This window comes from Trematomus bernacchii, unplaced genomic scaffold, assembly GCF_902827165.1.
Source record: "Trematomus bernacchii unplaced genomic scaffold, fTreBer1.1, whole genome shotgun sequence".
NCBI classification, from domain to species: domain Eukaryota; kingdom Metazoa; phylum Chordata; class Actinopteri; order Perciformes; family Nototheniidae; genus Trematomus; species Trematomus bernacchii.
This window is the reverse complement of record NW_022987613.1, coordinates 347,611-372,131: the sequence shown is the minus strand read 5'-3', so window position 1 is coordinate 372,131 and position 24,521 is coordinate 347,611. Positions and strand designations below refer to the sequence as shown.

Here is a 24,521-nt window from a genome sequence, read left to right as displayed (position 1 = left end):
TGGCAGAACTGGCTGGATCAAATCAAACAGAACTCTAAACACATTTTCAGCTCTGCACACAATCTGCAATTCAACTCTGCACTTTCTAAAACACTGCACACGGTTCTCTGAGTAACACACAGAGATCTGACATATTCACCTGTCAGCCATTTTCAACACACTGCCATTAAACATGCTACACATATGAGCCAATGAACAGATACACATGCCAGCTGACCGTTAACGCCTGGCTGCTTTACTGCTGACTCATCAAGCAGGATATAAGTACAAGAAGTGGGATATTTATTTTTAAAATGTGTTTTTTTATCACAGAGCTGAGAAAATAATATTTATTATAAAAAAATCAAATATCCTGTTTATGAAATACACAAGAAAAAAAAAAAGATTTAAGAACAAATTAACATTAAATTTAAGCAAAACAAATATTATGCTATTTGGAAAACATAAAACAAATCCTCAGGTGCAATTAATACTAGATAACATAAACATAGAAAGAGTATATGAAATGAAGTTCCTTGGTGTGGTTTGAGACCACAAGATCAGCTGGAAACCTCATATCAATCATGTAAAAGCAAAACTGGCTAAGACTATCGCAATATTGGTCCGGCAGTGGCTCAGTCAGTAGGGGCTTGGACTGTGAGCCGTAGGGTCGCTGGTTCAAGTCCCCGACCAGACCTAAATATGGAGTGTGGACTTCTACTTGGAGAGGTCCCAGTTCACCTCCTGCCCTGCCGTGGTGCCCTTGAGCAAGGCACCGGACACCCCCCTTCCCCCCCCACTCCCATTGCTCCCCGGGCGCTGTACAATAGCTGCCCACTGCTCCTAGTACTAGACTCCTTGTACTAGGATGGGTTAAAAGCAGAGGCCAAATTTCACTGTGTGTGCTGTGTGCTCTGCATGTGTGACCATTGGAGAGGGTTTCATCCCTCCATATTCTATTCTATATTGGGGAAAGCAAGACACATTCTGGACTACAACTCATTATGCTCTGTATAATACACTCATATTGCCATGTCTGAGTTACTGTGTGGAGATTTGGGGAAACACTTACAAAACCAACCTACAGCCGTTATGCACATTACAAAAAAGGGCTATAAGAATAATCAATAATGTTGGATATCTTGAACACACTCATTCATTATTCTTGAAGTCACACACACTGAAGTTTACTGATCTGGTTACATTTAAAACGGCACAAATCATGTACAGAGCAAGACATCATCTACTTCCTAGGAAATTACAAACATTGTTCATAGACAGAGAGGGCGGGTATAATTTGAGAGGAAATCTACATTTGAAACAACTCAAGGTCAGAACAACTGTGAGAAGTATGAGTAGAACAATCTGTGGGGTGATTTGATGGAACGGTTTGGAGCAGGAGTTCAAACAAAGCACAAATATAATTCACTTTAAAAGGATGTACAGAAACACTTTCTTGGAAAACTATGAGAATGATTTAAGGTGATTGAAGATGAGAAATGATTGTAAATGTATGTATAAATGTAAATATGTAAGTAGGAATAACTTGCAGAAATGATTTAAAGGATAATCATTGATCAGCGGTAAGTAAGGGGTGGGAATTAATAAGCATTTGCTTCCTCCTGCTCCCTTTCGGACACATATGATTTATTATTATTATTAATATGAATATTGATAAATACTGTATTCTAACAATACGGTATTCTGTTTTTCACATTTGTTATTTTTTATTTGTTTTTTTAATCTGTTCGAAATAAAGATGGAAATGAAAAAAAAATGAAATTAAGTCGTTAATTCATGAGAAAAGCACTCGGATAGAAAGTCAGAAACATTTGAAATATTTGTTTAAAATGTCGTTTAAATAAAATGTCCGAAGAAAGTATTCAGAGTAATTCTTATTACAGTTTTATAATTGTTTTATATATTCCTCAAATGACCTGCTTTGACTGCAGCTTGAGAAACTTCTGGATTCAGTCTGAAAGCATCCTTTTTTAACTTTAAACATGATCTTTAATAATGTTGTAGTTTAGTTTAACTCTGAGAGGTGGACTGGCTGGACTCCTCACTGGGACTCTGGTTCTGGACCAGCTTGCAGGGTCCAGGAGTTCTTGGAGAGAAGGAGCGCTTCCTGCCGCAGGACTCGGGGGATGGGAGTTCCTGAACATGGAGAAACAGCTTCAGTTATTATGCTCCAAATATCTGGAACAAAGTCACAGAAAGAATGTGTCTGCAGCTCAGAGAGTCCTGCTGGGAACCCACACATGTTGAGGAGCCCAACGTGTGATGAGAGAAATGTACAGTACGGGTCCCCAGCACATAGAAGCTGCCGGATGCTAACCTGCATATGTTGGGAGAGCTTTACAGATCAGGAGAGGAACTAAGTACATTTACTCAAGGACTGTACTTTTACTTTACATGTCACTTGTTAGACACTTTTATCCAAAGCGACTAACATACTCAATACTGTGGGCAATCCCCACAGGAGCCATTTGGGGTGAAGTGTCTCAGGGACACAACGACATGCTGACTGCAGTGGGGTTTGAACCTGTGCTCCCTTGATCCGAACATCAACGCTCTATCTACTGCGCCACACGCCTCCACACTTAAGTACAATGTTGAGGTACTTGTACCTTTCCTGAGTATTTCCATTTTATGCTACTTTGTACTTCTACTCCACTACAGTTCAGAGGTACATGGTGTACTTTTACTCCACTACATGTATTTAATACCTGATATGATCAATAATTATAAAACTTATCTTAAACTTATATTATTCTGAAATGGACCAATCTGCACAATGACTACTTTTGGTACTTTAACTATATTTTGATGCTAATACTTTTCTACTTGTATTAAGTAACATTTGAATGCAGGCCTTTTACTGTAACAGAGTATTCCTACACTCTGGTACTTCTACTTTTACTCAAGTACCAGATCTGAGTACTTCTACTTTTACTCAAGTACAAGATCTGAGTACTTCTACTTCTCTCAAGTACAAGATCTGAGTACTTCTACTTTTACTCAAGTACCAGATCTGAGTACTTCTACTTTTACTCAAGTACAAGATCTGAGTACTTCTACTTTGACTCAAGTATATTTTGATGGTAATACTGTAACTGGTTATAATGTTGATGTTTTCATGTGTTTTATTCTTCAGAGTTTATTTACATTTTACAGAGTGTCAGTGAACGCGTCACTGTTTTGATAGACAGTTGTTGTGAAGAGAAACAGCCAAAATGATGAAGAGAGAAAAACAAGAGTGTTGTTTTCCTCTGAGGACATGCTCCATGAAAGAGTTTCATATCTTGATGAATGGAGGATATTCAGTACTCACAGTTCTTCTGGATCTTGGCTCTGATCGTCTCATCCTCTCTGATCCTGTAGGGATGAACACAATCCAACAGTTATGGATCCAGTTTAAAATAAGTGTTTGTTCTTTGAGTCAGCTTCAGAGTCCTGACTGATCTCATGCTTTACATCCCATCATATCTTCTCTGCAAACACTACGACTGACTGCCACAGCTCTCAGCTGCATTACAGGAAGTAACAGTCATTAGTCAAGGAGCTAAAAACATCCCATCAAAAACAGACTACCTTTTCCACTCTTCTGTCAAATCCCATATGTCTGGTGGAAAGTTGATTACTTACTAAATGTGGCTTTGCATTTCCAGCTGGCCTTCTATAGTTGATGGAAGAATGAAAGAGCCTGCAGTCAGTGGATAACATCACTGATCTGTTGTGATTCCCCAGTGAGAGAAACACCTCCCTGTGTTTCATACAATACTGCTGAACCAGCAGAGACCCCTTACTGACCTGAGGGTCTCCAGTCTGCAGTCTGGACTCTCCAGAAGATCTCTCAGCAGCTTCTCTCCTGAATCCTGCAGAGGGTTCTGACTCAGGTCCAGATCTCTCAGATGGATGTTGGACTTCAGAGCTGAGGCCAGAGCAGAACAGCTGATCTCTGACAACCTGCAGTTCCACAGTCTGAATAAAGAAAACATGATGAGGATACAAATCTGTTTATAATCCAATCAGATGTTACTCAACATTTAAATGAATCTGAACAGAAACATCTGTCTACTTCAGAAAGTGAACTTTATCATGTAAAACTGAAATGACTTCAGATGACCTTTATTCAGACGTTATCATTTACTAAATATTAAATACATACATTTACTTTTTACAACTAACATCTATTACAGTTCCTTTAAGAAACACTCAACATGTATGTCTGCAGTTCTTACTTCTTAATCTTTAAAATGAAATATGAATATAAGGACATTTACAACTTTATGGATGTAAGTTATTAATGAATATAAATGAGGTTCAATGACAAAGTGAACATGTGAGATCTCCAGCAGTAACAGAGAGTCAGTGAACTGACCTGAGAGTCTCCAGTCTGCAGTCTGGACTCTCCAGAAGATCTCTCAGCAGCTCCACTCCTGAATTCTGCAGAGCGTTGTCACTCAGGTCCAGATCTCTCAGATGGATGTTGGACTTCAGAGCTGAGGCCAGATCAGAACAGCTGATCTCTGTCAAACTGCAGCCCTCCAGTCTGAATAAAGAAAACATGATGTAAGTTTAGAAAACAATGTTCCTGTTTGAAATAACTCCAGGTTTAATAATCTGTTCAGAGTGAAACAGGGTTTTAATGTCAGAGATGATGCAGAAACAATCCACTGATAATCTGGAACTTTAACTTTGATCAGATGTTTAACAACTCCTTCATCTCCCTCACAGCTCATCAGTACTGACAGCATCTCCACTGACTCATGGAGCACAGAGTGAGTCTGTGGAAGCTCAAACACTCTCCCTCACACATTCACCTTCTCTTTGTTACTCTGATCAATATCCAGTCATTAGCAAAAACAGAACAAATAAAAATAACATTGTATTTGTTAAAATTCAGAAAATCATAAACACAAACAGATCAATATGAACTGCAGTCAGTGAACTGACCTGAGAGCCTCCAGTCTGCAGTTTGGACTCTTTAGTCCAGAACTCAGCAGCTCCACATCTGAATCATCCAGAGGGTTGAGACTCAGGTCCAGATCTCTCAGATGAGAGGGGTCAGACTTCAGAGCTGAGGCCACGACTTCACATTCAGTCTTTGAGAGTCCCCAGGCAGTAAGTCTATAATAAAACATATATTACAACATGTGTTAAAAAGAGGAAACATTATATTAACATCAAGCATTTGATGAAAAAAGATTTGACATGTTCTGATAGACCTTTGCTGTTAGTCCATTTAATATAATATATAATAATATATGATAATAGAGTGTAATGAGTTGTCAGTGTGATCTGATCACATGTCTGTGCTCCTGCTGTCACTGACTGTTACCAAAAGAAACAGAAATTAAATTAATCACTTGACAAATTAGAGATGTATATTTAAATGTTAATTAATATGTGGATGTGAATGATGGATGAAGGATGCTTTGGCTTCTCTGAGCATCTGAACATTTATTGCGCACACAAACACAATTAACAAACCAATAAAGTTTCAATATGTTCAACTTGATAGCATCAGATGTTCCCAGTATATCAGCATTAAGACATAACTCTGTTATTGGTGGGAAATGATATAGATCTGATTTTAAACTCTAACACATTGTGATCAAAACGTGTTTAATGATAAAGAAACTACTAGAAAGTAATCATTAAAAAAAGGGTTGTTGCTTCACTTAAGGTTTGGAGGGAAGTCTGTCGTAATCTAAAACGATATGGAGATGTAATCTTCTTGAAAGAAATGAACTGATCAAGACTTCCCTCCTCACAAACTGAACAAAGACCACCACATGTTGAAACTATGGGCTTCTAAGGGCTTGAGGACATTTGGACAAATGTTCGGTGATAAAGACGTGAAGTCCTTTGAACAGCTTTCGTTACAATATGATTTACTCAAATACCATTTATTCACATTCTTCCAAGTGAGGAGTTATCTTTCCGGCATTTAAAAAGAGATCTTTTCAAGACATCAAGCCATTAATAAAATACATGCTTACAGTTTATGACCCTGGAGTGGAAACAACATTTCTAACTCAGATGGTTCAAATATTACATTAAGAAATCAAGATGAACACAGTATTATTAATGTAACAAATACATGGGGAAATGAATGATCCTGCAATATGCCAGAAGCAGATTGGGAACAAATGTGCAGAAACATTCAGAACACAACCAACTCAAACTACTGGAAAGAAAACACATGAAGCTTTTAACTCCATCCTTTAAGACACCCCAGATTCAAAGTGAACACAAACAAACCCTCACTTCAAAATGCTGGAGAGAATGCGCTGAGCAGAAACCAGACACATATATTCTGGGCCTGTGATGTGTTGGGAGACTTCTGGGAAACAGTTTGAAGAGAAATGTCCAATATCTTGTTCTCTCAACAAAAACCCATTGTCCCTATCACTGGGGAAACACCAGAGGAGATACAGAAAGATTCCTATCTATTTCTGGTCATTAGAAAAGCCATCATCAAACTAATGATGAGGAATTGTCTAAAAGATAATAACTCAGTAAACTCACAATGGAATAACTTAGTAAATGAAATCTATGTAACGGAGAAAACAACTAGATTAGAAACCAAATGCATATCTTTGAGGAAAGGTGGGAGGAATGGGTCAGTATAGAACAATACAGTGAATATAATTAATGTGTACCTGAGTATTCATAATGTATTCATAATGTATCCATTCTTTCATTTGTAATATTATTAATACTATTATCTTATTATGTCTTCTCTGATTTCTCATCTGTTATGTAGTTCATCTTGTACTTAGATGTGTTTATTTGGTTATGTATGCTTTGTGAATATTTTCTTAAAAAGCAAAGAAAAAAGCAAAGAAAGTAATAATAACATGTTTCTGTGATAACTGTAAGTCCTGCTGTGTGGTGTGATCACATGCTGAGAAAGCTCTCAAGTCCTTCATGTGTTTGACATGTCGCCTCCATCACTCAATATGAAGAGAGGAACGCTTCAGTTTAACTATTATTATAAATAAATAGAAGAACAGTGTTGGTTTGATTTTGCTCTCAGTATTTAAACAGCAGAAATGTTATAGTGTTTATTTGAATAATTAAACTCCTGATCCACATTAGTTTATAAAGTTAATCACATCTGGACTTACTTGAACTTCCTGCAGTTCCTCACAGCTGGAATCAGTCTCAGTCGTCCCTCCACTGATGTGTTGTACTTCTCCAGGTCCAACTCATCCAGAACCTCCTCTGACATCTGCAGCATGTAGGCCAGAGCAGAGCAGTGGATCTCAGAGAGTTTCTTCTCTGATCTGTTCTCTGACTTCAGGAACTCTGTGATCTCCTGATGTACTGAGAGGTCCTTCATCTCTGTCAGACAGTGGAAGATGTTGATCATCCTGTCAGGAGAGATATAATAACCTCTCATCTCCTTCAGGTTGCTGATGGCTCTCTGGATGGTTTCTGGTCTGTTGTCTGTGCGACCCAGCAGGCCTCCTAACAGTCTCTGGTTGGACTCCAGAGAGAGGCCGTGGAGAAAGCGGACAAACAGGTCCAGGTGGCCATTTTTACTTTGGAGGGATTTCTCCATGGCTCCCTTCAGGAAGTCATCTAGGGATGGGTAATCCTGATCACTGCTGTTGTTAAAGTCTCTCTGCAGGAAGTCCTTCAGTACCTCTGTGTCTCTGTTGGTGTAACAGTGCAACATGTAGACTGCAGCCAGAAACTCCTGAATGCTCAGATGAACAAAGCAGTAGACTGTTTTCTCAAAGATCACTCTCTCTCTTTTGAAGATCTGTGTACAAACTCCTGAGTGCACCAAGGCCTCGGTGACACCAAGACCACAGCGCTGCAGGTCTTCTTGGTAGAACATGATGTCTCCTTTCTCCAGATGTTCAAACGCCAGCCTCCCCAGCTTCAGAAGAAGCTCCCTGTCAGCCTCCGTCAGCTGCTGTGGACTCGTCTCATGTCCCTCTTCATACTTCTGCTTCTTCCTCTTGGTCTGGACCAGCAGGAAGTGTGAGTACATGTCAGTGAGGGTCTGGGGCAGCTCTCCTCTCTGGTCTGTAGTCAACATGTGGTCCAGAACTGCAGCAGTGATCCAGCAGAAGACTGGGATCAGACACATGATGTGGAGGCTCCTGGAGCTCTTGATGTGAGAGATGATTCTGCTGGACAGGTCTTCATCACTCCATCTCCTCCTGAAGTACTCCTCCTTCTGGGCGTCAGTGAAGCCTCGTACTTCTGTTACCCTGTCCACACACTCAGGAGGGATCTGATTGGCCGCTGCAGGTCTGGAAGTTATCCAGACGAGAGCCGAGGGAAGCAGCTTCCCCCTGATGAGGTTTGTCAGCAGCACGTTGACTGAGGACTGCTGAGAGACATCAGACACAACCTCATTGTTTCTGAAGTCCAGAGAAAGTCTGCTTTCATCCAGGCCGTCAAAGATGAAGAGCACTTTGCAGACAGCCAGCTGCTCTGCTGTGACCTTCTGTAAGGTTGGATGGAAAACATGGAGCAGCCTGAGAAGACTGTACTGCTCACCTTTGATCAGGTTCAGCTCCCTGAAGGAGAGCGGGATCACCAGACTGACATCTTGGTTTCCCAAACCCTCGGCCCAGTCCAGAGTGAACTTCTGCACTGAGAAGGTTTTTCCAACTCCAGCGACTCCGTTGGTCAGGACCGCTCTGATGAGAGTCTGTTGGTCAGGTAAGGCTTTAAAGATGTCCTGGCACTTGATTGGAGTGTCATGGAGGGGCTTCTTCTTGGAAGCTGCCTCCAGCTGCCTCACCTCATGTTGGGTATTAACCTCTTCACTCTGGCCTTGTGTGATGTAGAGCTCAGTGAAGATCCTGTTGAGGAGGGTTTCACTTTGATCAGTTCCTTCAGTCACACGTTCACATCTCCTCCTCAGACTGAGCCTATGTTCATCTAAAACCTCCTGCAGACCACTATCTGCTGGAAGAGAAGGAAACACGAGAGAATGAGGGAAATGCTCTGAGAATCTAATTATAACAATAAAACAACAAAAAACAGACTGAGTTTAAATGTTTTATAAACAGCTTACTGTCTATGCTCTACAACAGTATACCTGTTCAAACACACATGAACCAGGAAGAGGAATAAGACGCTGCATGTGTTCGGCCTCTTACCTCGTACAGAGCTGGTCTGACTGGCTGTCTGCAGTCCAGCTCTGGTTCTGGATCTTTCTCCACACTGGGGACAGGAGGGGTCTCCTGATGGAGGTCTCTGCTCCCAGTATGAGGTGATGCACTGTCTGCAGAACCAGTGTCCACAGCTGGTAGAGACTGGATCCTTCAGGACGTCCTGACACAGAGCACAGCTGGACAGCTGCTCCTCCACAGGAACACCACTCTTCCTCTTCCCTCTGTGGAGATGAACACATCCTTTACAGCACGTCACATTAGTGGAGCTGATTCTCACCAATGGGCAGAGCGTCACAAACGTCTCTCTCAAGATGAAATGTGTCACGCTGCACGAATACGCAGGTGACATGAATTTCACCTCTTCACTTTCTTGGTGTCTCCAGGCACGGATCTGGGTCTTTGCATTGACTCTACATGTAATCACACAAAGCTCTGTTATATCTGCTAATGCTAAACACAACCAGCTCACCAGGTTATCACTATCATTAATAAACATCTTTAAAATACATATCATAAACATGCACAAGTAGTAAATAATGTTTTGGATGATATATTTAGTTTTTAGTGAGTATTTATCAATATCTTTTAAAGCCTTTTGATGCCACTGATACAATGATGCTATAAATGCATATTGAAATATCCTCAAATAATGTTAGCTTGCTGAACTCTGCTGCCTTTGTTCTGTACTATACTGCACACATGATATTATTAAAGAACAGTTTCATATATTAGATGATATAAGAACTGGATCCTCTTCAGGTCAGGTTACAGCAGAAACTCTTACTTTGTGTCTGAGGGTCCAGGTTCATTACTGAATAGTGGAGGAAAGTCTTTAGACTGGTCACTCTTCAGAGACAGACAGCTGGAGACTGGAGATGTGTCCTCTTCCTCATCTTTAAAACCACTCATCTTCTCCAGTCTGAGAGATAAACCAGTAACACTGAAGACGAACACACACACACACACACACACACACACACACACAAATCTTTGTATTACTGAAATTAAGAGCTTCATATATTTTATATACATATTTTAATGAGGCCAATTGAGCAGATAGTATTACACTGGAAAACTAGAACAAACATTTTTAGTGAAACAATAATGAAGATTGTTTAGAAAATTCAGCAGTTTTATTTAAAAAGCATGAGTAGGACACACCTTTTTGTGCTGATTTTATATGAATATTTGAATGACATTTTAGCTGAAGCCACTCTCACAAAATCACAAGTGCAAAAACAACACACTTGTTTACTCCTGTTAGCCACAGATCAACACACACACATGCTGTGTATCATAATAATATTTAATGTAATGTAATTTAATGTAATGTCGGCCTGTTACCTGCTGGTATGTTATGGTCAGATCTCTGATCACCACGTGTTCATTAGGAGGTGTCTCCCCCTGCTGGAAACACACAGGAACAACACGTGGTAAATACACACAATATGTTCTCAGTTAATGAACATTTCTCTAAAGCTTCACTTCATTAAATGCTTTAATATTACCAGTGGCCGACTGTAACTAAGTATATTTCCTCAAGTACTGTACGTTGTTTTTGTTTAATCCAATACATCTCAGAGGGAAAAATTGCACTTATTACTGACTACATTTATCGAACCCACATGGTTTCATCTAAATAACAAATGATCATTATTTCATTACAAATACAATGTTGGAGACATGTCTAGAAAGGGAGAACAGATTTATGTTTTAGAAAACATTTGCTTCTTTCCACCCGAGATTTACCTGGTGACCTTTGGAGGGGGCCGACCCTTAGGTTGAGAACCTCTGGACTAAACTATCAAACTTTATATTAAGGAGTAAAAAAGCTGCTCTAAGATTAAAGCGTTTGTATTAATAATGTCAGTAATTATATCTCACACACACACACACACACACACACACACACACACACACACACACACACACACACACACACACACCAGGGGTGTCAAACTCAATTTCATCGCGGGCCACATTAGAATGATGGTTGCACTCAAAGGGTGGTAACTTAAAGACTATATAAATATACATAGATAAATATATATAATATATATAAAATAATGTATTATTTTACAATATTTCCTCTGCATTAGATCAGGGTTGCCAACTTTGGGTACCTGGCTGGAGTGAGATTTTGATATCATGGGTTTAATTCGGTTTAATTACACATATGCGCACGAAATGACTGCTATCGTGTCAGCAGCGGGATCTTAGCATATATATATAGGATATATATACAATATATACAAATACACAATAATGGATAATAATAAAATAATGGAAAATGTATCCAACTAAATTAATTATCGTGAGAGGCCTATGAAACACACACACAAACAAATCTACAGACTTACTCCAAACTGCCAAATATATTAATTAACACACTCTCACTCTCATATACTCTTTGACTCTATTTTGGCCTAGTAGAACAATAAGCAGCAGACTTTTACTTTTTTATCATTTCTACTGGATCTTAGATCTGCGCATGCGCAATACGTGTCGGCAGTTGCTGCTCCAGAGTATTTTTGTTGCGTAATCTATGGTAGGGCTAACCCATACAGTGGTGGGGCTCAAGTCAGTATATATGTAATTACATACACGCTCCCCCCCGACAGTGAAACGCCACGCGTGAGGTTTAGATTATTTCCCTGTCTCAATCCAAATTGAACTGTATGAAATAAAAGGCACATTTGTCTTGAAGTAAATAAAAAGGGCGACCTGGAGCCAATCCTGCAATTTCCCCACAAGTGAAAGAGTTGACATGCTGAAAACCCAACCCCTGCAGGGGGGGTCTGGGGGGATTCTCCCCCAGGAGATTTTTTTAAATACTAATATAAAATACACATTCTAGTACTCTCTTGAGAAGAAAAATAAATAAATCTATTACTACACGACATATTTAAAAAATGAATGGCATTTTAGTTTTGTGTTACTTTTGTTCTGGAAAGCTGAAGCTGCTGCTCCTCACAGAGAGAAGAGGGAAGAGGCTGTGTGAATTACTTTACATTGTGGATAAGGGTGGATAGCCCCCATTGTTCTGTGTGTCAAAATGAAAGACACACACCTATCAATCATCAAACCGTGGGGTCTTATTTCATTACGTGTTGATTTCTATCAACACGTAATGTTGTATCGATGTATAGAGATGTACTACCGCAAAAGTATTCTCCGTCGGGACTTCCTGCAACAACACCACGCCGTTATCGTGATTCTGATTGGCCAGAAGACATTATCAAAGATGTTCTATTGAGAAGACGATCACTACGTGACAAAAGTTTTCAAAACCGTTTCTAGTCTTCGGTATTCTTGTTTTTGGCGTGAAAATAGTTTGGGAGATTGAGAGTGAAAGCGTGTGTCACACGCCAGATGCGTGAGAGTTGGCAACCCTGTTAGATTATTATCAGATAGGGTAATAACTTCATAATTAACTACGTCTGAAAGCAGAAGTCTAGGGCACATAATTACAAGTAATTGCAAGTCTCTTCAGTGCGCATCTCACAAAATGAGATGCATTGTAGGACATGTAGTTTATGGGCAACGCGCTCCTGTAAAGCAGCACGTAACCTTATACAGGGTGCGTACGGGTGCTGGAAATCCTTGAAAATGCTTGAAATTGTACGAGGTGTTTTCAAGGTTTGAAAAGTGCTTAGATTTTGGGAATGGTGCTTGAATTTGGGATAAAGTGCTTGAAATTGTAAATGCTTTACTTCGCTTTTTAGATTAAAAGAAAATAAAGAAGTCTGAGCGCGCTTAATTGCTTCGCTTTTACATAAAACAGCTCCGCTCCGGCCTTCCCGCGCTATGCGCGTGACCGGCAAGTGTTTTTGTTACGTGTGTGACCTGGGCATTCTGATGAGAGTGATAGATGACAGTATGCCAGGAGGTTGCCGTTTCAACGAGCGTTGGCTAGCAGAAGACAAATACAAGCCATGGCTAAGACGAGGGTCAAGCGAAGCCCAAGAGTAGCCTCCTGCAAAGTGTGCAACAATAACGATGCGAGAGTCTGCGCTGACGAGCGACACACCACACGAAAGGTACGCCATAGTAGAGCATTTTAGATTAGGCTATCGTTGCATGTAAAATACATGACACTTTTCTCTGTACAAGCTCGCCAAAATGGCTTCACTAGTCTGGCAGTATTTTAAGTGTCCGAAAATGACAATAAAATAGCGGTATGCAACGTGTGTGTGAAGCAGAAATCCTGCAGCTCCACCCGCTGTGACGGACCGGTGAGCGGAGCAGAACACACATTAAGAGTTAGACCTAACACACTTAGCTATTTGATCTACCTCTGGAACAAGCTAAACTAGTTATACATATATTTATTCTTCACTGTCGGGTCGCTCATTACTGGATCAGTGGGCTGCAGGAGATACTGACGGGCTGTCAGGAGAGAGAGAGGGGGGGGAGAGAGGGAGAGAGAGAGAGGGGGAGAGAGGAAAAGAGAGCGATATCGGTATCGGCCGATACTGATTCCGGCGATCGGCTCCACAATTGGCGATCGGAGCATCACTAATAATTGTATATGATATGTTTTATAATGATTGATCATGAAAGTGTTATCAAAGCTGGTAAAGTTGCAGCTAGTTTGAATGACTTTGTATACTACAGAGTAGCTTGTGAATTTACTCCAGGTGGAACTAAAGTCTGATTTAACACTTGATTATATTTCACATCATTCATCCACATCTGTAAAGTAACTAAAGGTATTAAATACATGTAGTGGAGTAGAAGTACACCATTTACCTCTGACTTCCCTGCTGAAAAAACCAGCTTAGACCAACAAGGCTGGTCTGGCTGGTCAGGCTGGTAAACCAGCCTGACCAGCCAGTCAATATTAGGCTGGATTAGTTTGCTGGTTGAGAGGGGTTTTGGACACTTTAGCTGGTCAGGATAGCTGGTTTGGTCACAGTGGTCTAGCTGGTCACCATTAGCTGGTCGGGATAGCTGGTTTAGCTGGTAAAAGCTGGTGGTCACAGTGGTCTAGCTGGTCAGGATAGCTGGTTTGGTCACAGTGGTCTAGCTGGTCACCATTAGCTGGTCGGGATAGCTGGTTTAGCTGGTAAAAGCTGGTGGTCACAGTGGTCTAGTAGCTGGTCACCATTAGCTGGTCGGGATAGCTGGTTTAGCTGGTAAAAGCTGGTGGTCACAGTGGTCTAGCTGGTCACCATTAGCTGGTCAGGATAGCTGGTAAAAGCTGGTGGTCACAGTGGTCTAGCTGGTCACCATTAGCTGGTCCGACTGGTATGATCTTGAGTAGAACTTTAACTGGGATTACTTGATGGTTAAGCTGGTCATATATGATGATGAAACACTCTCACCCAATTGCAGTAGCTCAATGAACATCTATCGTTTCAGATCAGAGCACCTACCTTACCAGAAAGGTACCAGAATGTATAGAATGTCTGTAAATAAATACTCATACATCAAATGATTAGAAGCAGGAAAATAATTTATAACACACAATGAACATTAACACACATTTGAAAACATTTTCAAAACACCCATTACTTCATATTTTTAAGCAATTTCCTTCAACTGTTTCTTTCCGTTTTTCACAAGGTCCTGTATTTTTTGTGAAATGTAGTAACCGGCCAACTTCTCCTTCTCGGTCTTCTCCACGTTTTGTGAATTCAGCCATCCTTTGAAGCACTCTTGAAAAGAGAAAGGAAAAACAGATTACATTTTAGCTTTGTGTTATGATTACTTAAATATGTGCACTGTGAGATGAAAAAGAAAAATGTATCAAGTTTAGTTTTGAACATTCACTGTGATTGGGTCTATTGTCCACGCAATACACCGTATTTAATTTTTTATTTAATATTCTGTTCTTGTAAATATCATATTCTATTATATTACATGTATATAAACTTTTTGCACTACTTTTTATTTTGTATTTTTGTATTTTATTGTATATGTTGCATTGTTGGAGGAGCTCAGGTCAGAAGAATTGCATTGACATTTCTACACTGTAGCTGCTGAGCATATGAGAATAAAAGCTTTGAATCTTGAATCCAACACTTTTTTCAGTGGAAAATCCTGAATTGTAGGATACTTTGGCCATAATAATGCTTTATGATTACATTTCTAGTGAGAAGTGTATATTTTACTTTCAGAATCTTCCTCCAGTGGATGTGCACCTGCGTAACACATGGTGCCTCTTGTCTGAACAATTTTTTAAGCGATTTGTAATCTATTCTTGTCGACTTGCAGCCTAAATACAAAGATAACTCCACTCTCCTACCACTGCTTACCTCTAATGAGCCTTGGTAGAACTAGTGTCCGAGTCATGGGGTCCAGAACGGACTGAAGACATGTGGAACAGAGTCATGGGGTCCAGAACGGACTGAAGACATGTGGAACAGAGTCATAGGGTCCAGAACGGACTGAAGACATGTGGAACAGAGTCATAGGGTCCAGAACTGACTGAAGACATGTGGAACAGAGTCATAGGGTCCAGAACGGACTGAAGACATGTGGAACAGAGTCATAGGGTCCAGAACGGACTGAAGACATGTGGAACAGAGTCATAGGGTCCAGAACGGACTGAAGACATGTGGAACAGAGTCATAGGGTCCAGGACTGACTGAAGACATGTGGAACAGAGTCATAGGGTCCAGAACTGACTGAAGACATGTGGAACAGAGTCATAGGGTCCAGAACTGACTGAAGACATGTGGAACAGAGTCATAGGGTCCAGAACTGACTGAAGACATGTGGAACAGAGTCATAGGGTCCAGAACGGACTGAAGACATGTGGAACAGAGTCATAGGGTCCAGAACGGACTGAAGACATGTGGAACAGAGTCATAGGGTCCAGAACGGACTGAAGACATGTGGAACAGAGTCATAGGGTCCAGGACTGACTGAAGACATGTGGAACAGAGTCATAGGGTCCAGGACTGACTGAAGACATGTGGAACAGAGTCATAGGGTCCAGAACGGACTGAAGACATGTGGAACAGAGTCATAGGGTCCAGAACTGACTGAAGACATGTGGAACAGAGTCATGGGGTCCAGAACTGACTGAAGACATGTGGAACAGAGTCATGGGGTCCAGGACTGACTGAAGACATGTGGAACAGAGTCATAGGGTCCAGGACTGACTGAAGACATGTGGAACAGAGTCATAGGGTCCAGAACTGACTGAAGACATGTGGAACAGAGTCATAGGGTCCAGAACGGACTGAAGACATGTGGAACAGAGTCATAGGGTCCAGAACGGACTGAAGACATGTGGAACAGAGTCATAGGGTCCAGAACGGACTGAAGACATGTGGAACAGAGTCATAGGGTCCAGAACTGACTGAAGACATGTGGAACAGAGTCATAGGGTCCAGAACTGACTGAAGACATGTGGAACAGAGTCATAGGGTCCAGAACTGACTGAAGACATGTGGAACAGAGTCATAGGGTCCAGAACTGACTGAAGACATGTGGAACAGAGGACAGGCATGGTTCCATGTACAGGGAACTTTTTGAACCTTTCTGCAGCGATAAATAAAGAAAACAAAGAAGACATTTTTAATAATAGTAATGATGGTAACAACAATTATATTAGTATAACTATAGCACTTACACAATTGCAAAGTGATTCTCACAACAAAAATAAAGAACAAAACAATATCAACAATAAAAAAACAAATGATTATAGGAATGTTAAGAGACAAAGAAATGATAAACATTCTGAGAGGCCGACTACAAAAGCTAGACTCAATGGCTCTTGATGACATCAATGAGCAGTCCCAATAGATGCTGTGGTATAAAAAGAAATAGAATAGGTCCAGATTTCTTCTATTTTGTGTTGGATGATTTGTTTTATTGATTGCTGATGGATTTATATATATAGGGTTTATTCAACAGCAGTAAAGCATTAAGTTGCTAAATTAACGTACACTGAACTGTAAAACAACTTACCACTATTTAGGAAAGGCTCTGATCAGGAGGGTTGACTAGTAGGACAGCAAAGAGGTGGTGTCATGTACAACCATTGGTAGATGTTACACCTGAAAGAAAGATAAGGAAATAAGAGAAGACAGGAGGACAAACATCCTCTTAAGTAAAAGACCAAATCAAGTCAAGCTTTAACCTGAGCCTGTTTTTTCAGTCTTTACAATGCACTGTTGGAAAATACCTTCCAAAGGCTAAATTCAAACTCAATACCATAAATAACTGGGTACCAAAGTGCTTTACCTGATAGAACACGTTCCACACGGAGCAGCAACCATCCGGCTCGGCCTTTTGCTGCATATCATCTCCTCCCTCTCCACTGTTTCCATTAGATCTCTACTGTCCAATAAAACTGAAATTCCCCAAAAAATCATATTAAAAAAAAGTTAAAAACAATAACTTGCTTTTGGCATTGAAATAGATTAGATTAGATTAGATTAGAATCTCACCTTTTTCCTGGATGTCAGGAAGGCGTTCCCTTCAAGTCCGCAACCAGTCATAGGGGTTCAAATGCAAAGCCTGAACGATGACAAGAGCGAGATTTACATTTTACAATTATATTTTTAATTCATACCAGAGCAGTGTGTACATAGGCCCTGTACGACATGCAGAGAACAGATCAAATCCCCTGACAGAATCACACACTTTGGTGATATCCTCTTCTGATAATGTTTCATCTTTTAGCAGCAAAGTAACATTACTCAAAGTATATGTATGTTTTGCATCTCCTCAACAATGGTCTGTATCATTGAGTAGAAAAAAACTGTCCCCACAATTTCAGGTAGATTAACACACATTTGTAAGAAAAGTTTACAATGAAGCACAAAAACCCTCTTTGTATTAAGCTAGCTGCCACAGAAAGTACAGTTTAACATGCTAACCTTTGGTGGAGAGCTACAGTTAGCTAACTTCATGTTCAACACAACACCTCTAATGGCATTACATTGACGATTTTAAATAAAACGTAACCCTCTCAACTTGTAAGATAACGTTAAGTTAACTTACAACTTATAGCTGCATCACCTTTTTCAGGGGAAACACAAACTGCAGAAAACGTTAGCTGCTAACTATTGTTAGCTAAGACAGCTAGCCTCCTAGCAAACGTAAGGTTAAGTTAACATTAACGTAACGTTGAAAGAAAGCAAAACGAACCTTGGATAAAGCTTTTACTCTCAGACTTGGTGAAATTGTGTAGTGTTGCTTACCTCCAGAAGGACTTTTAGCGCGTTTCCCAGTAGACAGAGCTGTCAGAGCGGTGCCTCTCAGAAGAGCAGCCGCTGGGCGGGGTCACAGAAACGTTCAACTGATCTTCAATCCTCGACCGTTACGGACCGTCTCCACAGCAGCGTTAAAAAAATCTTGGAGGTGGGCGTATCTGAAGCTTGGGGATTTTTTGCGAACAACCAATCTCATGAATCTCCCGCCCGTGACATACGAAGCAAAAAAGCCCATAGTAAACTGGATATAAACTCCCCAAAACAGGCGAAAACATACCACTGTCTCTGCCACCTCCCTCCATGCCTGGCTCCTCCGGTTTATATCCCGGTAGGTCTGGTCATAAAGCACCGGGTGATTGATTCGCTACCGCTAATTTCTCCTCCATTTTTTGGAATATGAGGAAATGACCTGCAGTTACGGGCCGTCTCCACAGCAGCGTTAAAAAATCTTGAAACGCTTCTGCCCATTCACTTTGAATGCGGTGACGTCACTTTCCCTCACTTTTCGCCGAAATGCATTGTGGGCAGGCGAGCGGAGATTTTCAGGATTTTGAGGATTCAAAGTTGAACAATGTTCAACTTTTGAAGCTGAGGTGGAAGCGGCAGCCAATCAAATCCCGTGTACGCAAATCTGACCGTTCAAGCTCTAGCCAATCAAACGGCGTGTATGCTGGGAGAGACATACCGCAGGTCATTTCCTCATATTCCAAAAAAATGGAGGAGAAATTAGCGGTAGCGAATCAATCACCCGGTGCTTTATGACCAGACCTACCGGGATATAAACCGGAGGAGCCAGGCATGGAGGGAGGTGGCAGAGACAGTGGTATGTTTTCGCCTGTTTTGGGGAGTTTATATCCAGTTTACTTCGGGCTTTTTTGCCTCGTATGTCGCGGGCGGGAGATTCATGTGATTGGTTGTTCGCAAAAAATCCCCAAGCTTCAGATACGCCCACCTCCAAGATTTTTTTAACGCTGCTGTGGAGACGACCCGTTAGTGCCAGTCAAAACATACCGCTTTGTTTCAACTACTGCCGTGTCGCCGTTCCCCCGTGTCCCGCCCTCTCTGTCTGTCTGTGTCTATTTCAGTTTCGCTAGCAAGACTGCTGATAGACCAGCTTCACCAGCATAGACCAGCTAAAACCAGCATAGACCAGCATGACATCCATGCTGGGCTATGCTGGTTTAGCTGACCAGGCTGGTCTTGAACCAGCAAGAACAGCCTGGCCAGCTTGTCCAGCCTGGTAAACCAACTAAACCAGCCTAACACCAGCCTAACACCAGCTAAAACCAGCTAAAACCAGCTAAAACCAGCAACCATCTTAAGCTGGTCTATGCTGGTTTTTTCAGCAGGGTTATGTTTACTGCCAACCTAAAAGTACCTCAAAAATAGTAATCAATAATATATTGAAAAGTTATTTGGCTGATTGTTTTATATTGGCTCAGCCAGGTTATATGGGATGCCCAGTCTACGTACAGATGGGTCACTCATTTTGAAATATTAAACTTAGTTTCTTTTCTAACATTTTAATTTTTCATCCTCATGTAGAATGCTATTATGAAACACACATTTGGGTTGTTTATAGCATAAAGAACATCTGATTTAATGTGAGGTAGGGAAATAATCATTTGAGTATAAGTATGTGTATATAAATATGTAATTTACAACAGCTGTAAGATGCTTGAAAAGCTTGAAAATGCACCTTGAAAATGCTTGAAAAGTGCTTGAATTGACTTGGAAAAGGTGTAAGAACCCTGCTTATAATAAACGTATTATATTATTTGCAAGCTCTTGTGGGCCACATAAAATGAAGTGGCGGGCTGTGAGTTTGACACCCCTGATCTAAACCATCATAATAATAAACTTGGTTAAAATACATAAAATCAGTCAGACTTCAGACAGGCCGCTCTCCATTTTGACTGCGCTGGGCTGTCACATATTATGTTGCTTTGATGAATCAGAAAACAGGCAATAAAACAAGTTTACACCACTTGTAGAAGTCTCATTGGACTCTAGGACGCTGATGTTCTGACATCCAGTAAAACAGAGTAAATAATGTGTTAGAAAGCAGATCCTGGTGTTAACACTCACCCTGTTGTCCTCCTGCTCCGTCGAGCTGTAAAACGGCGTTTGGCACTCTGACAAGTCTGACTTCATACTTTCACTTTCAACTTCCCTCCCTCCCTGTCTGCAGCCCCCCCCCCCCCCTTCTCTGTTTCATAACCAGCCTTATCAGCTGAACAAGTTCACATATGTTCAGTGAGATACAAATAAAGCTAAAAACAATCTCAACAAAGTTATTGAAATAAATATATTAAAACAGTGTGAAAATAAACCAGTACAAGTAAACATGCTGTCTTCAAAACCTCACTTAAGTTAAAGTGTGTATGTATTTAAGTACTCTAGTGTTAACGTCACATTAAATTGTTCCCTATTATATATATATATATATATTTGTTTCTGCATTAATAACCCTGCTGCATGCATTGCATATATTACTGTATTTTTCTCAGAATATGAATGGCGTTTTTTGTTACTGGCACCAGGGAGCCATTGCATGTTCAAATTCAGACTGTTTGCAGTCAGTATAGAAACCTTGTCCGATCTAGACAGATTAAAAGATACATTATATTTAAATGTTTTTGAGTTGCAGTACTTGAGTAAATGTACTTGTAATCACCTTGACCACTAGAGGTCGGTGTTAAATCAGTTTCTGCATTTAATCACAAACATCCATATGTGCCTTTTCTGTCCTGAAGAGGAATACACAGGAGCGAGAAGTACAGATTGAGTAAAAGTAGAAATTCTCAGATCTTGTACTTGAGTAAAAGTAGAAGTACTCAGATATTGTAGTAAAAATAGAAGAACTCAGATCTTGTACTTGAGTAAAAGTAGAAGTACCAGAGTGTAGGAATAGCCTACTCTGTTATAAAAGAAAGCATGAAACATTAATGGCAACACATTCCCCACAATAATCCCCATTTCCCACAGTCCTTGAAGGCGTCTTCCTTGCTGTGGAAACAGGGTCAGTGTATGTTTTGGTCATTGGATTTTCTTTTCACAAATGGAAATTCAAAAACAAAAAACGACTGGATATTTGATTTTCGTTTTCAAATTGAAAAACCAAAATTGAAATACAAGGCGTTTTTCTTTATCACGGTCAAAAAGGGATTTACTAAACTTAAAAAACGGGATGATTTTCATTTTCTACTTCTCAAAACAAAAAATAAAATCACTAGAAAACAGAAACAAAAAAAACCCCCCGTTTTTTCATATTCTGCTACCGGAAGTTGTCTTTCAAAATAAGAGCGCAGATGAGGACGGTCAATCCGTGTATCTACGGTCCATTTGTTTTCACAACGAAAACAGCCAAGACACATATTGAGCCCAGAAAATTAATGTTATTAAGGGCTGTAAATATAATAGGCCTATGTCTAAAATGGACAACATTGTTAGGAGATTTAAACTATACAGCGATTCTGCACTGCGGTCAACTCTTTTTTCTGCCATTAGTTCTTCGTGAGATCAATCCTGTTGGACTCAGTAGGCTAGTAGTGAAACTACTCCCACAAGTACTATGAAGTACTTACTGTGTACTTTTTGAGTAATCCTCTGTCAATGTCCCCTCTTGAGAACAAGAATGCATGTTTCTCTGCTATTTTGAATCATCGTTAAAACACCTTTCTTCATGAGACTGATATTGTTGGACAGAGTATTTTAAGAGGATATGGTAGACATGATATCAGCAATGAAGAAACACACTCCTCAATGTCAGTTTCAGTGTTTTAATGACAAAGATGACGACACCCTGAAACAGAGTAATACAGCGAGGTAAGCTGACAAAGTATTACATACATGCATGTCATCATTAACACAACACAAATATATGCTACGACACCACGTATATACTGTATACACCAACAATAGTGGGAACAGTCTTACATGTGTGAGTGGATGAACGTCTCGACACGAGGCGGAGTGAATGAACAATGTTTGAACTAAAATGGCCGCTCAGTACTACCGGGTCAGAGCGCGAGAAGGGTCTAGCTGCGGCCGCGGCCAGTACACGACACTACACGACACGCACCTGACACGACACTACGGTGGCTGAGAGACATTACCGTACATGGCAGATTAAAAGCGAATTGACGACACGGACGCTGACGCAAGGATATTTAAGGAGACATGAGGTTTACAGAGAACAGACAAACAATATGGCGCACCGAGTACAGGTAATTAACGTATTGTGGTTTTAGATATAATTACATACTATTTAGGTTCTCGTTTGTTTGTCGATGTGGCTGTTTAGCGCAGTGTAATTGTGTTTATTTTGCTAATTTGTATTTTAAATATTAAATGTAAAGGAATGGAATACATATATATATATATATATATATATATATTAGCTCTTAGCTTGACATGCTCAACGTTCAGTTAGCATATATGCTAACTGAACATGCTCGTTCAGTTAGCATGTCAAGCTAAGAGCTAAGATATATGTATATATTTTAGCTTGACAGATGGAACAATGCATGTACTCGCATTTTTACAAGAATCTGATTTTGTGTAAGTTTTAAATATTCATTGAAGGTGTCTTTCACATTTGAATGTTTAAAAAAAAAAAACATGTATTACAGTAGCTGCTATACTGACATGCACATATGTATAATTATATTATTATTTTAAGTGTGGTTTAAAGTTAAATGATAGAGGTTGACATCTAGAGGTTGTTTTGTGCATAACATGTCAACCAGAAGGGTAGAGCTGGCTGAATCAGATGGAGTTAAACTTTTTTTTTTTCAACAAGATATCAAGACACAAAATGTGCTCTACCAAATGGTGGCGCTGGCAGTTAAAGGGTTACCTTCTGAAAGTGAGGAAGTATGACCAGCTTTCTCCCATAGGATTATACAGGCCAGTCCATTGCTGCTTGTTTAAGGAGTTAACTATTTCCAATATTAAAGTCACTGAAATTGTATTCTATTTTATTCACCTATAGACAAACAACACAACACTCCGTGATGGAGCACGCCCAGAGCTCAACAAATTGGACTCGGACACCTTCCGTCCGGACACAGACGGAGAGAAGGTTCACAGATGAGGTGGCATTCGTCATGGATGTGCTTCTGCCAGAGGTTAGATTTCACTGACTTTTTATTTGTCGACTACACATTATATAAAATGACATATGTTGCACTTAAACTCATGGTCAATGTCCAGTAGAATGTTGATGCCAATTGGTCTGGCATAATTGTCACCTGCAGAATGGCACAACCTTTATTGGATGTCTACATTTTACTCTAACTGTTAAACGTGTGGCTTTAATCCCTTCATGACACAGGCGACAGCAGTGGCGTCGCCTGGCCTGGGCATCCGGGGCTTTAGCCCCGAATGTTTTTTCTGTAGCCCGGACAATTCTCCCTCAATAATATAATACATTAACCGTGCTTTACGTGAACCTCATCATGACACAAGAGAGGACGGCAGCACTGTAATTTCCCGTGTTCGGTGAATGCAACAGAGGCATGACACCAGACCAATCAGAGAGTTGCATGGAAATAAACGTGTGCTTGTGTCATTCAAGCTCGGCTCTGTGTGTGTGTGTGGCAATAGCGCATTTAGTGTGATAGAGAGAGAGGGAGAGAGAGAGGGAGAGAGGGGGAGGGAGGGACCGGTGCCAGCATGGACGTGTTGTTAGCATCTGGTTAGCTAGCTGCACTAACGGACATAAGGAGCTGTTTGTTCCACAAGAAGCTGGAGGAGAGTCCTCTCCTCTCAGACTGAGAGACTCAGGTGAGCTAAAGGACTCTCTGAGTGTTTAGATACATAACTTTAGTCTAAGTTATCTCAGTGGGTCTCTAACGGTTTGGTCACAAATTATTCAAAAGATTATTTCCGCGGCACACCTTCATATGATCATTATAGTTATAAAAAAAATAAGAGAATAAAGGAAAAACAGTTATGAAATACTATATGGCAGTAAAACAAGAATAGAGTTTAAATGGGAGTGATTAGTAAAATATCCATAAAGAAAAAGTACATCTGTTTACAGTTCTGCTTCATATGGGTGTTGAGAGAGGTATCCATAGATCTCTTCATGTTGCTCTCAAAGTGCACCAGACTGATGCTTTTAACTTAAATATTTTAAAAAAAATCTACCCGGGGGATCATCCCCCCGGACCCCCCTAGAGGAGGTGAGGTACCCACTGATAAAAAATAC

The 24,521-nt window shown here is 40.4% G+C and overlaps 1 protein-coding gene and 2 long non-coding RNA genes across 4 annotated transcripts; all 3 read right to left on the bottom strand.

Annotated features, from left to right (window-relative positions):
* Positions 1 to 1,908: 1,908 nt before the first annotated feature.
* On the bottom strand, positions 1,909 to 4,406 carry LOC117483714. 2 transcript variants are annotated; one of them, XR_004556003.1, is made up of 3 exons: positions 4,364 to 4,406; positions 3,314 to 3,357; positions 1,909 to 2,136 (listed from the first exon to the last, which is right to left on the bottom strand). It is a non-coding gene; the product is annotated as an uncharacterized LOC117483714 (long non-coding RNA). The 2 variants fall into 2 exon arrangements; XR_004556004.1 differs by lacking the exon at positions 4,364 to 4,406 and adding an exon at positions 3,793 to 3,830.
* Positions 4,407 to 6,251: 1,845 nt separating this feature from the next.
* Positions 6,252 to 8,824, bottom strand: LOC117483726 (protein NLRC3-like; the record flags this gene model as incomplete). The annotated part of the gene is made up of 2 exons (XM_034132074.1): positions 6,252 to 6,399; positions 7,119 to 8,824. Coding segments are annotated over 2 exons (1,854 nt in total), but the record flags the coding sequence as incomplete, so codon positions are not given.
* Positions 8,825 to 10,032: 1,208 nt separating this feature from the next.
* On the bottom strand, positions 10,033 to 20,453 carry LOC117483718. The gene is made up of 3 exons (XR_004556008.1): positions 20,393 to 20,453; positions 10,476 to 10,538; positions 10,033 to 10,071 (listed from the first exon to the last, which is right to left on the bottom strand). It is a non-coding gene; the product is annotated as an uncharacterized LOC117483718 (long non-coding RNA).
* Positions 20,454 to 24,521: the final 4,068 nt, after the last annotated feature.